Here is a 15,758-nt window from a genome sequence, read left to right on the forward strand (position 1 = left end):
TCTTTCTTTTCAAAATTGTGCAAAAGTTTACACAATCTCGAATTGCCAGCCTTTATTCCCTGAAGTTTTTAGTCGAGACGGAGTAGCTGTTTCTACACAGCTCTGCTTATTTCCTTGGCAGCAGCAGGAGAGAATCCCATTAATGGATCCCTGCACCACACAGCTGTAATGGAAAAGGTAACTGCTGCCCTTGCAATTGTTACAAATGCTTTGCGAATGAATAATAAAGCTTCCATTTAGCTTCCAACTGGTGCATATTGAGGGAAATGTGGCAAATCTGATGGCCGCAGCCCTGTACTGACTCTTAAGTGATCCTACCGCAGTCAGTAAAACATCTCTGGAATGAATTAATCCAGGTATAGGGCCAAAGTGGTTCTGAATTTTAGCCTAGCTCATTCTAAATTACGGTAATAAAGGACTCTTACTCTAGACAAGATATAATCTTACTATATAAGGCTAGCACAGACGACGCTGCAATTTATTTTTTTTACTTTTATTCTAATTCTATAAAAGCAAGTCAGCTATAGCTCCAATACAAATAAAAAAAGCCCCACAGAATTTCAATCCATTCTTTATGGTTTTCACCTCTATTTTTCTGAGGTTTCAAACAAGAACACAACTTCCTTGCACTGCTAACATTTTTTCACATTAAAAAAAAATGCAACAAACTGGGTTCAAATGGTTAGTTACACATTTTGCGTCCTGAAGTACCACATCACTGAACTCTAAACTGTGTAAGAAGAAAACAGAATGCCTTTCTCAATCTCCCACTGGCAGTTTCAAATCCACCTTCTCTATAAATCCCCTTCACCTTCCTTAATGATTTATTGTCTCCAGATGTGTACACGCATAACCAGGAATCAGAACCAATCAATATAATGTCTATAACATATGTCATCTCTTCCCCCGCCCCCAACTGAATTTGTCATTTCTAAAGATAGGCTGTCAAGCGAACCCTTGACAAAAACCAGTCATAATTACCTGCATGCCATCATTTGGTGCTGTCTCTGTTTTAACTGTACTTCCCAAGCTGTTGGCTGAAAGAGATCGAGGTTTTGACAGACAGCATTGTTTCCCTTGGAGTGCTGGCAAGTAGCAAAATGTTGCTGTTATTCCTTTAACTCTCTTCCCACACAGGAGTGCAATTTCCGAAAGCACAGTGAGAGAGGACTCCGCTTCTTTTGAGTTTTCTTTGGTTCCCCTAGCTACTTTTAGATCATAAAGGTAATTGGAAGGATTCCCTGTCCAATCATGGGGAAGTAGGTGGGGCTAGAATAATGAACCTGAAACTCTGGCTTCAGAGTAAAAGCGTTTCAGCCTGACCCAGATCTCCTCATGCAAAAGAGAAAAGGGAAAGCACCCGCCAGCACTGGACAAAAGGATAAACTGGGGGATTTACGCCACTGATTACAGTCCAGCTCAAGGCTCAGTTAGTAACTAGAATCTTTTAAGGTATTGAAACAGCACACAGGGCAGCCGCACATTCATAATGCTCTCTACTTATAGTATAGACCTCACATGACTCATTTGTTTCTGAGGGGAAAGAGTCTTTTATTACTTCCTTGTTTATTGTTTTCTCTCTCTCTACTTGCCAGACATTAGCAACATTTTGATAGGAATGTTTCCAGCTCTTTGTAAGGAATATATTTGGAGTACAGAGGCAAAAGTTCGGCCTTTCTAAAGAGGATGGCCAGCTAATGGTTGCTTTCCTAATTATGGTGTTTGTTCACAAAAGTACCGCTGCAAATTATATGCACGAGGAAAATCATGGTGTATGAAGAATTCATACTCCTATCTACGCAGGTGTCCGACAGGTATGTATTTGAATTCAGTGGTCCAGAATTAAGACAATAAAAAGCGAAACTCTAAGGTATAAATAACTACTGGGAGGGGCTGCAGCTGTGCAGTAGCAATTGCATTGCAGGTGTGAGACCTCAAGTTCAACCTCAGCAGATCCAGCAAAAAGTTTTCATGCAACAGAGCTTGGAAGAAGGTCTTCCTGAGATTTTGGAGAGGTGCTACCAGCCCAGGTAGGCAATAATGAACCAGATGGATCATTAGCCTATCTTATAAACAATTTGCTTTGTATTCTTCTCATGGGTGTAGCTTGTGAGATCGTTCTCACAAACAAAAATTGTAATATTCTAGAGACAGAATAAGAACCAGATTTACCTATGTGTCTTTAGCAGAAAAACCTCCCAGCTTACTCAAAACACAGGTATATTCACATTAAGCTATGGATAACGAACTCTTAAAACCCATGGGTCTCATTTGGATTTTGCTCCATAAGGTATGAATAAAGCTGGTTGGATATGTATCTGGATGGATACAGCTAGGAGCTGTACCAATCACTGCTTCTCTGCTGTAAGATACAAGTGGAATTGAAACTGACTTTCCACACTTCAGAATGGGGCATAGCACTTTTTTGGGAGGGGGGTGTACATTCCCCTGAACAAACTCCCTCCACTGCACACCAATTTTTAAATTCTATTCTTTAATTTGCATGAATATGCTTATTTAAATTACAATTTTGTGATGTCAAAAATTATTAGAGGGCATTTTAGGGCAAATTTCATACATGGGGTGGGGTGTGAATTAATATATTGCTAAAATGGCAGCAGCCAAAAAGGTAGTGGAGGTTATTATAGCCATCCCCGTCCCCACTTGAACATGCTAATGATATTTCATTTCAGCATTATTGCATAAATTTTTCCTTTAAAAATATAGCTTGAGACATTATAGCTCTAATTAAAAGACTGAATTTAAAAATAAGCATGATAATAAAATGGCACCCAGCCTGTGAAGGTGCACAGAAATGGCAATAGGTTCACCCTGCCTGATATATCACTGCACATGTCAGAAACATGCCTCTTAGAAGGGTGGAGGAGTAGTCTAAAGCAGCAGAGAGAGTCACTGTTCCATTTTGTGGGGGAGTCAGATTTGGCAAGTCTTTTTGGAAGGCAGTCTGAGAAAGGATGGAAGCAGCGTAGGAAAACACAGGACCACAACAATTTGATGATGCCATCGTATGGATGCCCCATAAAAGTGGAAAGCATGACAATTACACACTAAATACTTACAGTGCAATCTTAGGCATGTCTACTCAGAAGCAAGCCCCAGTGAGTTCAACGGGACTTATACTTGGGTAAATGGGTATAGGACTGAGCCTAAGGCACCCTGAGAAAGAGCTTTCATGTGAATCTCACATTTGTACTTGAGAACTGATGTATTACAAGAATCGGATAATATTTAACCAAGTTGCAGAACAAGTCTTTGACTTGGTATAAAAGGTGCTTGGGAAAAATGTATTTCCTCCTGTAGAGAGGCTGACAATGTAGTAAATACTTCTACTGATAAGAAAGTATGTGAAGTTGGAGGGGGGGAGTAGTTCTGACTAAGCAAGATGTCTAAACACTAACTTTTTAATCAGGTGTGTTTAACAAGAGGGTGGAGCTAAATATATCCCACGTCACCACATACTAAATCAGGCTGGAGACCCTCAAGCCCAGTGCCAATTGCAGCCTTCCAGGCCTCTGTCTAGCCCTCACAACTCTCCCCTGACTGTACCCTTCTCCCCAGGCTGTATCCCTCACTGGTTCTGCTCCGTGGGCTTTTATGTGACCAAAATGCATCCTTGGAGTATGATTATCCACTTGCTTGCTTGAATGGGGAATGAAGAGATGTGTACATGCATAGACTTATGACTTTTGTAGGGGTGCTCTATAGCCTCTTGTACAGAGGTAAGAGTCACGTCCATTACTATACTACTGCACATTTAGAGGTATCCTAAAACACAACATCACTGTAGTGCGCAATTGAAAAGCACGTTGTCCTAACGACACACTGAAAACCCTACCTGTCCATTAGGTCAATTTTATCATTAAGGAAATTGTATCTAATTTAATATTGTCATATTGCTTTTCTGCCAAAACACAACCAATACGTTTTTCTACAATAGCACAAACTACATCAAAAATATGTCAGATGCCTTGAAACAGAACAAAATTTTAAAACACAATAAAAATAAGCATCACTATATAAAACATTAAAGCCTTAAAACAGACGACAGCAACAGCAACAACAACAACAACAACAACAACAACAACAACAACAACAACAGCAACAGCAACAGCAACAACAACAAAAGCATTAACAGAGTGAGGTTCTAATCCTAAACCTTATCTGGAAGCATGTCTCAATGAACTCCATGGGACATAGTTCTTAAACTGACAGGTATAATATTGCACTGTAAAACACAGTTCATACTTTTAAAGCTGACTGGAATAAATGGAGTACCGTATCTGCCTCCAGTTTAAAAAAGAGGAAGTCTGGCAGAGCTTCACAAGCAAGCAGCTCCACAAACCTGATCAAGGGTCAGCAAACTTTTTCAGCAGGTGGCCAGTCCACTGTCCCTCAGACCTTGTGGGGGCCAGACTATATTTGGGGGAGGGGAATGAATGAATTCCTATGCCCCACAAATAACCCAGAGATGCATTTTAAATAAAAGCACACATTCTACTCATGCAAAAACACCAGGCAAGTCCCACAAATAACCCACAGATGTTTTTTAAATAAAATGACACATTCTACTCATGTAAAAACACGCTGATTCCCGAACCATCCACGGGCCGGATTTAGAAGGCGATTGGGCCAGATCTGCCCCCCCCCCCCGATTTAAAAGAGCCTTGCAGCCTTAGGTTACTCGTAGCCACTGTGTTAAGGATAATACCAAACACAGAGAATAAAAATCCACATTTAAAAAAAAAATAATAGTGTAGTGCACTAAACAAATCAAATAAGGGGCTGATGCTGGTGAGTGCACCCCGTGAGTTTTCTAGGTTGATGTGAGAATACAGAGTAAGCTAAGGTGTACAGCTTCATACATTTTGAGAAACACTGACGCAGTGAGGTTACTATAACATCCTAAACACTTCGCCCATAGGGCCAAAAAGTGTTGTTGCATTTGCCAGTGGATGCACACCCTCTCTTAACATAAACATCTGCAAGGACACCGGCAAGTGGATTGGGTTATATGTTTTAATCTCTGGATTTGATTATAACCATGGCCTGTGTTTATATATTTTAATCTTTGGATTTTATTATCTTTCCATTGTGGTTTGAGGATTTAACTAATACATGCCACCCTCCTAGAACAACCTCTAATGTCAGTATAATGCTGCATGGTTCAAAGAATACAGCTTGAGAACTTTTGTCTAAAGATTTTGAAACTACAGATCATCTTCTAAACCAAATCCTCACGTAGGGCATGCCCCAATTTTCCTTGTAGTAATGGGCATCTTTGCAGGCGGAATCACAATCTGCCTGTCCCCACTAGACTTTTCCACTGAGCTGCATATGACTTGAAGTTGCAGGAAGGAATGTTTAGTGATAAGAATCAAACCTTCACCACTCAGTGAGTATTACGGCAAGCAGGCTCTGCTGACAGCCTGGCATATGAATGGACTGTTTCTTGTCTAGGGAGAGCTCAGCAAATCCCTGGCTTAAGTGGCTCAGAATTTGACTCAAAGGAAAGGATGCAACAGGTGGCATTATCACTGCTAACCTTGCCTGCCCCCACTTTCTTACCTGTTGCAACAGTGTCTTTTGGTTCTTGCATAGGGCACACTTATGACCCTTCTTAAGTGCCCTAACAAGAAAGTAAATTACTGCCTTGCGCAGATTGCCCATAAAGCCTTGCAGTTAGGAGGGGGGAAATGAAAAGCTACTTTTGCAACAGTGCCATTCCCTTTCATTAGCAAAAGAAAGCAGATCTCATGAGGTCTGTGGAATGTTAAGGAATGCAGTAACTAATGGGAAGGAAAGCGCTCAACAGATAACATTTGCAGCAGTTTGAATTTTCATAAGACGATCCTGTGAACTAGTGTTTCAGAGGCTTACCTATGAAGAGAAAGAAAATGTGGGGGGTGGGGGGCAGCAAGTTCTGTTAAGTTGTGGGTTGACATAGCAGACGACACAGCGATTCCCTCCAAAGCAGCTCTTTATTTGAAAGCTGGAACAGAACTGAACTGAAGGCCTCAGTCAGCCTGCTTATATAGAGATCCAGTACCTTGTTACTGTAACAACTTTCTAAAACTATCCAATCACAGAACATCACTTTCGATCCTTCATTTGCATACAAACTATCCAATCACTGAACGTCACTTTCGATCCTTCATTTGCATAACTATCTACAGTATCCCCCTGCTGGCCCAGGGTGAGAACTTCAGTACATAACAAGTTCCACTCTCCTTAACAAATTCAAAAAGGTAGAGCTAAAGGAAAACGCTCAATTCTGAGTTACCAAAACATAAAAATAACATTTTAATATTCTAATAGATAAAATATATGCTACAGATAAATATTTGGCCAATGCAAAAGGACAAAAGAAGTGCAGAACTTCCTCATCTCACCTCATTGCTTTAGGGATCCCTTAGGCTGTGATTGGTTTAGAGCCATAGACATCCCTTCCTGGGTGTGCTTAGCATCAGTCCTGTGCTATCTCGCTTGTTCACACTTCCGCTTGCCTAGAAAGCATGAGGCTGAGAGGTTTCCCCCTTGCTCTGCTCTTTCCCAAGGAAAGCCCACTCTTTAGCTTTACATTGGAACAAATGGAAATCTGTAGAAAACCTGATGTGTTTGCTTCAACTGAGCACTGAAGAGCAGTTTTCCCTTGGCAAAAACCGTGGGACAAGAGGAAGAATGGATCAGCCCAGTCTCTCCCTCTCCCCATCTCCATCTGCTCCACTAGACTGACACCCCCTTTGAGTCGCACCAGTCACTTTGCCTTAGAAAAAAATGCTCAGTGAACTTTACTAGCCCACAGCCTGGTCACCAACTTTGTCCCTATGCTCAGGCTCCTGACCAACATCTGCAGATAGTTCAGTTACTGGAAACAAATAAGGATGACCAGAGTCTGTTACTATAATCAGTAAAGCTGTTTATCCCTTGACAGCTTTGACTACATAACGCAGCACAGTCACTAAGCAATCCAGTAATCACAAAGACAAAGTTTGTCTCCAAGTTTTCTGGAGTTTCGTATTGAGTGTTCGCATACCTGTGTGTATTAGGAAAATTTGGTTTGCAGTAAGGTGCTGGAGGATTTTCAGGAGGATTTTTTTTTAAAAAAAGAACCCAAATTCCCAATGAAACCATGTGGAAATGGGGAGTACTGACTTTAAGATTTGAATAGTGAGAAACTGAAATTGACAGATTCACACATCCCTATACTGAAGTCAGAACAGCCATATTAGGGTAGCAACTATCAACCTTCCAGAAAGCAGAACTGGGGAGAAAAATATTTTGGTACGAGAAATTGGGCTGACAGCTGTTGCTTTATTACACACAAACTTTCAAATACAGAAGCAATACCCTTTTCCAGGTTTCCTAATTGAATCAGCTGTGGAAAAAATCCATAGATAGAAGTTGTTCTGCCACCTTTTGGGGGGTTGCAGGGGCATTCAATTTGCCAAATGTAATCCTGAGCTGAAACTGAAGAAAGTAGGAAAAACCACTGGGCCAGTAAGAGACAATCTAAATCAAATCCCTTATGAATACACAATGGAAGTGAGGAACAGGTTTAAGGATTTAGATTTGCTGGACAGAGTGCCTGAAGAACTATGGATGGAGGCTCGCAACATACATGAGGCAGCAACAAAAACCATCCCAATGAAAAGGAAATGCAAGAAAGCAAAGTGGCTGTCCAACGAGGCCTTACAAATAGCGGGGGAGAGAAGGCAAGCAAAATGCAAGGGAGATAGTGTAAGATACAGGAAACTGAATGCAGATTTCCAAAGAATAGCAAGGAGAGACAAGAGGGCCTTTGCAATGCAAAGAAATAGAGGAAAACAATAGAATGGGAAAAACCAGAGTTCTATTCAAGAAAACTGGAGATATGAAAGGAACTTTTCGTACAAAATTACCATAATAAAGGACAAAAGTGGTAAGGACCTAACAGAAGCAGAAGACATCAAGAAGAGGTGGCAAGAATACACAGAGGAATTATACCAGAAAGATATGGATGTCTGGTACACCCCAGGTAGTGTGGTTGCTGACCTCGAGCCAGACATCCTGGAGAGTGAAGTCAAATGGGTCTTAGAAAGCACTGCTAATAACAAGGCCAGTGGAAGTGATGATATTCCAGCCGAACTATTTAAAATTTTAAAAGATGATGCTGTTAAGGTGCTACACTCAATATGCCAGCAAGTTTGGAAAACTCAGCAGTGGCCAGAGGATTGGAGAAGATCAGTCTATATCCCAATCCCAAAGAAGGGCAATGCCAAAGAATGCTTTAACTACAGCACAATTGTGCTCATTTCACATGGTAGCAAGGTTATGCTTAAAATTCTACAAGGCAGGCTTAAGCAGTATGTGGACCAAGAACTCCCAGAAGTGCAAGCTGGATTTCGAAGGGGCAGAGAAACCAGAGACCAAATTGCAAACATGCGCTGGATTATGGAGAAAGCTAGAGAGTTCCAGAAAGACATCTACTTCTGCTTCATTGACTATGCAAAAGCCTTTGACCACAGCAAACTATGGCAAGTTCTTAAAGAAATGGGAGTGCCTGATCACCTCATCTGTCTCCTGAGAAATCTCTATGTGGAACAAGAGGCTACATTTGGAACTGGATATGGAACAACTAATTGGTTCAAATTTGGGAAAGAAGTACGACAAGGCTGTATATTGTCCCCCTGCTTATTTAACTTATATGCTGAATTCATCATGCAAAAGGCTGGACTGGATGAAACCCTAGCTGGAAGGACAGATCCTGAAGCTGAGGCTCCAATACTTTGGCCACCTCATGAGAAGAGAAGACTCCCTGGAAAAGACCCTGATGTTGGGAAAGATGGAGGGCACAAGGAGAAGGGGATGACAGAGGATGAGATGGTTGGACAGTGTTCTCAAAGCTACTCGCATGAGTTTGACCAAACTGCGGGAGGCAGTGGAAGACAGAAGTGCCTGGCATGCTCTGGTCCATGGGGTCATGAAGAGTTGGACACAACTAAATGACTAAACAACAACAACAACAACAGTAATTAAGCCATCCCAGAACACAAGCCTCTTTCTTGGAAATAACGAGGGAAGAAACTTAGGAAAGGAGTGACATTTTTAGCAAGTTACAACTGACAAGGAAAGGGGGTTATTTTATGTATTATTCTGCTTAAGCAAAACGGGGAGGAGGGAAATGTAAATTAATTCCTGGCTTGTCTTTCAGGGCACACTGCCCTCACAAGACAGCCTATAAAAGGAAATTTTAAAAGTCATAAAACATCAGAAGCACAACAGATTACTGTTCAAAACCATTAATTTAAACCACCACCAGCCAAATGCTTTCAAGCATAGCACATTAATGAAATGTGAGCTGGGATAAAAGCATCCTCAAAATTCTCCTGAAAACCAGCAGTGACAAGGCCGTACACATCTCCTTGGGGAGGCAGTTCCAAAGATGGGGTTCTGCCAGTGAAGAGACTCATCACGGGTAGACTGCTGTCTATCAAGTCTTACTAGAAGACCAGAGGGCAGGGTGGGAAGAATAGCTTTTCTCCAGGCTTTTCAAAACAGCTCCCTTCTTTTTCCATTCAGAAATCATACAGTTGGTACTTACCTGGAACGTGGGTCGAGATGTCAATCCTTGAAGAGCACTTCTGTTGTTAAACTTCATGCAGCACTCTGGACATGGCCCAGGGTATTTTGGGGTAAGTGATAGAGAAATTTAGAAAATGTAATAATAATTCCCAGCAGTTACTTAAATGTCATTGTATTGTCTCCAGGACAATGCAGTTCCTCATCACCACCACTAGCAAGTCCTTAGTAATTATGCAAGAACAGGGATGTGTTTGTGGGTGTACCTGGGTACTGCGGGTGGCGCTGTGGTCTAAACCACTGAGCCTCTTGAGCTTGCCAGTCAGAAGGTCAGTGGTTCAAATCCCCACGATGTGGTGAGCTCCTGTTGCTTTGTCCCAGCTCCTGCCAACCTCGCAGTTCGAAAACACACCAGTGCAAGTAGATAAATAGGTACCACTGCAGCGGGAAGGTAAACGGTGTTTCCGTGCACTCTGGTTTCCGTCATGGTATTCCGTTGTGCCAGAAGCAGTTTAGCCATGCTGGCCACATGACCCAGAAAGCTGTCTGTGGACAAACGCCGGCTCCCTCGGCCTGAAGTCACATGAGTGCTGCAGCCCCATAGTCACTTTTGACTGGACTTAACCAGTCATTACTAGGGCATTTGTACCTTTAAGGAGCCTTCCAATTAAAAGTGAACTGAGCTCATGCTCTTCATATTTTGGTTTAATCCACAAAGGGTCTAGACTTTCTTCATGGTGGCAAATGTTCAGTTTGCATGTGCCCATACTCTCCCAGCTTCTTCTTACACTATTATTAGAAGGCCATTTTAAGTAGCAGCTCACTGCAGGCTGCAATTCATGAACAGTTTTTATTTATTGTTTATGCATATGGTGGATCTATTAACTACAAAGCTAGACATCTGTATTCCACCCTGCCTCACTTCGTTGCCGGTCAAACTCTCCTTGTGGAATTCAAATTTCACTATGATCCAAATTCTGAAAGCAGCTGTACTTTTTCAAAGTCTGAAAACAGCTGGAGTTTTTTGGTTTGGTGTGTATGTTTGCCAATAGAGAAATTTCACTGGTGCACCCTCAAGAAGAGCCTCATATAATTTGTTAGTTACAGTCATGGCTGGGATGCCAATAAGAAAGTAAAGGAACCTGGCAATGGGAGCTCACCCTGTTGCGCTCTGTCCCAGCTCCTGCCAACCTAGCAGTTCAAAAGCACACCAGTGCAAGTAGATAAATAGGTACTGCTATGGCGGGAAGGGAAATGACATTTCCATGCGCTCTGGTTTTTGTCACGGTGCCCCGTTGTGCCAGAAGCGGTTTAGTCATGCTGGCCACATGACTCGGAAAGCTGTCTGAGGACAAATACTGTCTCCCTCGGCCTGAAAGCGAGATGAGCTCTGGAAACCCACAGTCGCCTTTGACTGGATTTAACAGCCCAGGGGTCCTTTACCTTTTTACCTTTACCTGGGTAGCATCTGTGAGTAACAGTACTCCCTCTTCTCATGCCCACTCCAGGTTGCAGTCTTTAAAATGTTTTTGGTTTATTTCTGTTTTCAAACATATTTAGAGATCTAACACCACCCTGAAAAAGAAAAGGGGGAGCATTAAAAAAAAAAGTGGCGACATTCAATAGAACTACCATTTCTCACTCCTCCACCAGAACAGTGCCCTGCCATTTAAAAAAATCTTCTTTCTTCTATTTATCTTTAGGATTCATATTAGTAAAAGAAGAGAAGTGATCCCCCTTGCTACTGCATCTCCCCCATTTTAAAGCATTGTATATCTGTTACCCTGCAGCAAAGCAATCCATCCTTCAGACGTTACTCAGGCTAACCTACTTGTGGATCTTTGTGAGCACAAGCACTGTATTTACGAACAAAGTGAAAAATTTAAACATTTCCTGGAAAGGTCCTCCGAAACAAAACAGAGGGTTGGGGAAAATGTTATCTTCGCAACAGAACTACCTTGATGAATTTCTCTGGATCCTCTTTAATAAACGGGTAATTTACAGATATTTGTAATGCATCGGAATATCCAGAAAAGCCCTTAAGGTTGCAGCATCCTTAGAAACACTTTGTATTTGCATTCCAAAGTGAATGTTCCTACAGTTACTACAGCGTCCCCTGGTGGCAAGAAGGTGCACCTGCACAATGCAGGATCTGTGTTCAGCAGGTTTGGACTAGATGAACCCCAAGATCCTTCCTAGCTCTATAATTCTGTTATCCCTGCAATGATTAATGCTGCATTGGCATAAGTATATTCATATCAACAAACTGCACTGAAGTCATTTATGGCACAATGATCAACAACATAGGCAAAGCTATTTAATGCTAGCACTACAACTATCATGTGAAAATCTAATTCTCCCAATATCTTCAGTAACAATGAGAAAGAAATGTGTTTTGTTTTGCAGCTCAGTGCAAACCTATCTATTTATTTCACACCTTCCAAAACAATGCTTAGGCTGAAATAGTTATTCTTTGAAATTCACATTTCTTGAATTTTGCAGTGCAGTTCTCTAATCAAAAACATGTTCAAAAATATTTATACTGAGGGGTGATGTTTATAAAAATGTGCACATATATATATATATATATATATATATATATATATATATATGAAAATAACACACAAAAATGTATAATGTTACAGAAAATTGATTGCAAACATGTATTTTAGTCAAGACCGCATACTGAAACATTAGGGTACAAAGATCATTAAAATCCTGATTTTAACAAAACAAAACAAAACACAAACCTGCAAACTGATATGGAAATGTGGCAAACTGAATTATAGACAGGAAAAATGAGAAACTGAGATAAGCCAAAATTGACAGATTTGTCCAAACCTAATCTGCAGGTCTGCTTCAGAAATCAGTGGTTGAAATCTGTGGTCCCTTCTCACCTGGAGAACTCAAGCAACCTCTTTCAGAGGAGGCACACAAAGAAAAGCTTGCAGATTGTAAAAATATTATTCAAATTCATTAAAAAAATTAAATAAGGTTTCTGATGACAAACCCAGGGTTTATGTAGATTAATACAGGAAGCAGCAGTTCTTGGAAGTATTGGCATTCTTGGTTGCATAAGACTTTATGAATCAAGTGATCCAACTCAGATGTTGCAATCCTATGAACAATTACGGTACTTTTGAACAAGTCCCACAGAATACAATGTGGCTGACTTCTGATTGGACAGACATGAATTCAAGCTGCACAGCTCCAGTCCAGGTTTGTTTGTTTTTAATACTTTCACTGTGCTTCTACTCAGTGCTTTTTTTCTAGAAAAATAGGTGCCGGTACTCACCATGAAGTTGTTACAGTAAGTGCCACACTTTTTAACAACAAAAAAGAGGTGCCAGTACTGTGTATCCTTGAGCGCCCCTGGAAAAAAACCACTGCTTTTACTCATATATTCGAATCAACATTTGATAATGGCTACAAACCAATAAAAACAAACTATATAAATGCTTTCAACAAAACAGAATAATAAGCAGTCATAAAATCCCCAAACTAATCTGATGCACAATTACTTGTAAGTGCCGTAGAACACATTGGGAACTACACTAGAGTAAAGATGACTTTATATGCGGTGACTTTCTGCTCAAACTTCACAAGAAACCTCTGAAAGTCAGAGGGTCTTCAAGAGCAGCGTCCCATACAGTGGTGCAGTTAAGTAATTTTGGGCTCTGAAATGAGTTGTATCACAGCTTCCCCCCAACCCCTAAGATGGGAATGAATGCACCTGACTTCAAAATGTAGCAAGCCAGCATTCTCATACTTGAGAAGCCCTCGCACTCATTCTGCTGATGAAGCCTGGGATTTCTGCTTCAAAGCCTCCCCCCCCCCCACACACACATATCTGAAACCCAATCAACGTTATATGGATTAGTCAAGATTTTCTTCATTCCGGGTGAGAGAAATCTCTTTGATGACATCCTCCTGGCATTTATTTTGGTTTAAATATGCTTAGTTGATTTTTTTTAAAAAAGTTGTAGTTTCACTGGCCCATTATTACAGGCAGTATTAATCCCTAAAATTTTAAGAATTAAAAAACGGGCTACTTTCCTGATTCCTTTTATTCCCTTTGGCTGAAAAGCAAAATCAAATAGTTAAGATCCGTTGGCTTTCCAACCTCTCTCACGTTTCATGATGTCCTACACATATCATTGTCTTCTCTTGGAAGATGATGTGGTAAAATTCAGATCAAAGACCAGCAACCATATGTGACGGTGTTGTGCACAACTATACAGTGGTACCTCGTGTTACATACGCTTCAGGTTACAGACTCCGCTAACCCAGAAGTAGTACCTCGGGTTAAGAACTTTGCTTCAGGATGAGAACAGAAATCACGTGGCGGTGGCGCGGCGGCAGCAGGAGGCCCCATTAGCTAAAGTGGTGCTTCAGGTTAAGAACAGTTTCAGGTTAAGAATGGACCTCCGGAACGAATTAAGTACTTAACCCGAGGTACCACTGTACAATGAAATGTTGCAACTACAGTACTAAAACTAAGCACATTTCCAGAATGAGGTACAATTTAGTTAATTTGGAGCAAGCAAAACAGTATAATCTATGCAAGTCTACTTTGTAGTAATCCTTATTTAGTTCAACTGAGGTTACTTCCAGCTAAGTATATATAGGGCCTGCAGCCTTATTTCCAGGTAGGTGTGCTTGGGTTTACAGCATTTGCTATACTTAGCTTAGTTAAGCCTTGGAGTGGAGAAGACCTGGCTTAGCAATCAATTTCACAAGCAGAGACACACGGTGGAGTATTAAGATGATCAGTAAACTGGATTATCTCATCAGGTGTATGTTTTTTCCTTTAATGCCTTGTTAGAAAGGAATTACACCTGGATATTATTTAAGAAACCAGAACTGACCAGACCAGAACTGACTGACCAGACCTGCATGTGGAAAGGGTGGTTTCTTTGCTTCGACAAATCCCCATCATGAAGATTTTTGGGGAAGTACTTGTTTGTCTGTGGTCTCTAAGGCTACTTTTTTATGGCGTCTTGTGTTCCCTCAGTCCCAAGGATGAAGGGGGATCTCAGACATCGCTGGTGTCAGAAGCCTCTGAGCTGCCTCCAGTGTTGTTATTTTGTCCAGATGCAGAAAATGGCTATGGCCAGTTGCCTACTCCTTCCAAGGTATTGTCTGACCACCATCAGCAGGAGTTGGGAGATTGTGTGCCAGGACCACAACTGGATTCCAAAGCCCTGAGATACATGAAGAGGCTTTATAAAATGTTTACTACAAAAGAAGGATTCCCAAAGATAAACCATCTCTATAACACAGTCCGACTCTTATCTCCATGTGCTGAAGGCAAGCACCTCACCATAGGACAAACAAAAGGTAAGTGAGGTGATATTTGATGAAAATGTGCCCCCCCCCAAAAAAACCCCCTCATATACACACTTGGTGTTTTGGGGTTGAATTATTATCCCATCCGTAGATTTGTTGTTATTATCCCATCCTATACTGTTCTTCTTATAAAAGTGCAAAAAAATACAATTTATTGGTCCTGTATTTGTGTCTGTGCAGGTATGCAACCTTTAGAGGTCAATAAGCTCTCTGGTCAAGCTCACATGGATCTTCTCTATGAGTAGTTCATGTTTCCAAGCATGTAGTAATGTGAATTTATCCTTTTCTAATGTGTATCTTCACGCTGGATTTCTACTACGGGATTTCTAATGTTACTGTTGGGTGTATATCCAAAACTGTATGAGTTTTGTTTAATTATTTGTGGGATAGGCCAAGCGGGGATTGTAATAAAGCCAATCTTAATTTTGGCAGAAAACTCGGAATGGGTCTGGTCATCTGGCCACAGTTTGGATTACTGTAATGTGCTCTTCATGGAGCTGCCTTTGAAAAGTGCTTAGAAGCTGCAACTTGCTCAAAGAGCTGTAGCCAGACTGGTGACGCACTGGTTATAGGGAGCATATGGCTGCTTCTGGGCACACTTCAAAGTGCTGGTTGTCACATATCAAGTCCTATGTGGATTCAGTCCAGGCTAACCAAAAGACCATATTTCTCAAGCGAACCTGCCTGAGCTCTTAGACCTTCAGGGGAGGCCCTTCTCTTGGTCCCACCACCCTCACAAGCATGCTTGGGACACGAAAGAGGGCCTTCTTGGTGGCTGCTCCCAAACTTTACAACTCCCTTCCTAGAGAAATTAGACTGGCTCCTTCCTT

General features: G+C 41.3%; 2 protein-coding genes across 5 annotated transcripts in view; one reads left to right on the forward strand and one right to left on the reverse strand.

Annotated features, from left to right (window-relative positions):
• Positions 1 to 1,363, reverse strand: part of SHROOM1 (shroom family member 1) — a 45,901-nt gene extending 44,538 nt beyond the window's left edge. Inside the window, exon 1 of one of the 3 annotated variants that reach the window (XM_083600076.1) lies at positions 982 to 1,363. The gene's annotated coding sequence lies outside the window, so the exon portion shown is untranslated. The remainder of the gene's footprint in view (positions 1 to 981) is intronic. The other 2 variants (XM_083600078.1, XM_083600077.1) reach the window with 2 other exon arrangements.
• The window catches only part of GDF9 (growth differentiation factor 9), a 48,609-nt gene that overhangs the window by 29,978 nt on the left and 2,873 nt on the right, over positions 1 to 15,758 (forward strand). Inside the window, exons 2-3 of one of the 2 annotated variants that reach the window (XM_083600155.1) lie at positions 9,580 to 9,692; positions 14,594 to 14,919. In XM_083600155.1, coding sequence (XP_083456281.1) covers positions 9,673 to 9,692; positions 14,594 to 14,919 — 346 coding nt within the window. In that variant the 5' untranslated portion in view covers positions 9,580 to 9,672. Of the gene's footprint in view, positions 1 to 9,579; positions 9,693 to 13,261; positions 14,920 to 15,758 lie in introns of those variants that run through there. The other variant, XM_083600154.1, reaches the window with a different exon arrangement.

The sequence above is a fragment of the Podarcis filfolensis genome (assembly GCF_964270895.1).
Source record: "Podarcis filfolensis genome assembly, chromosome: 2".
Lineage (NCBI taxonomy): Eukaryota > Metazoa > Chordata > Lepidosauria > Squamata > Lacertidae > Podarcis > Podarcis filfolensis.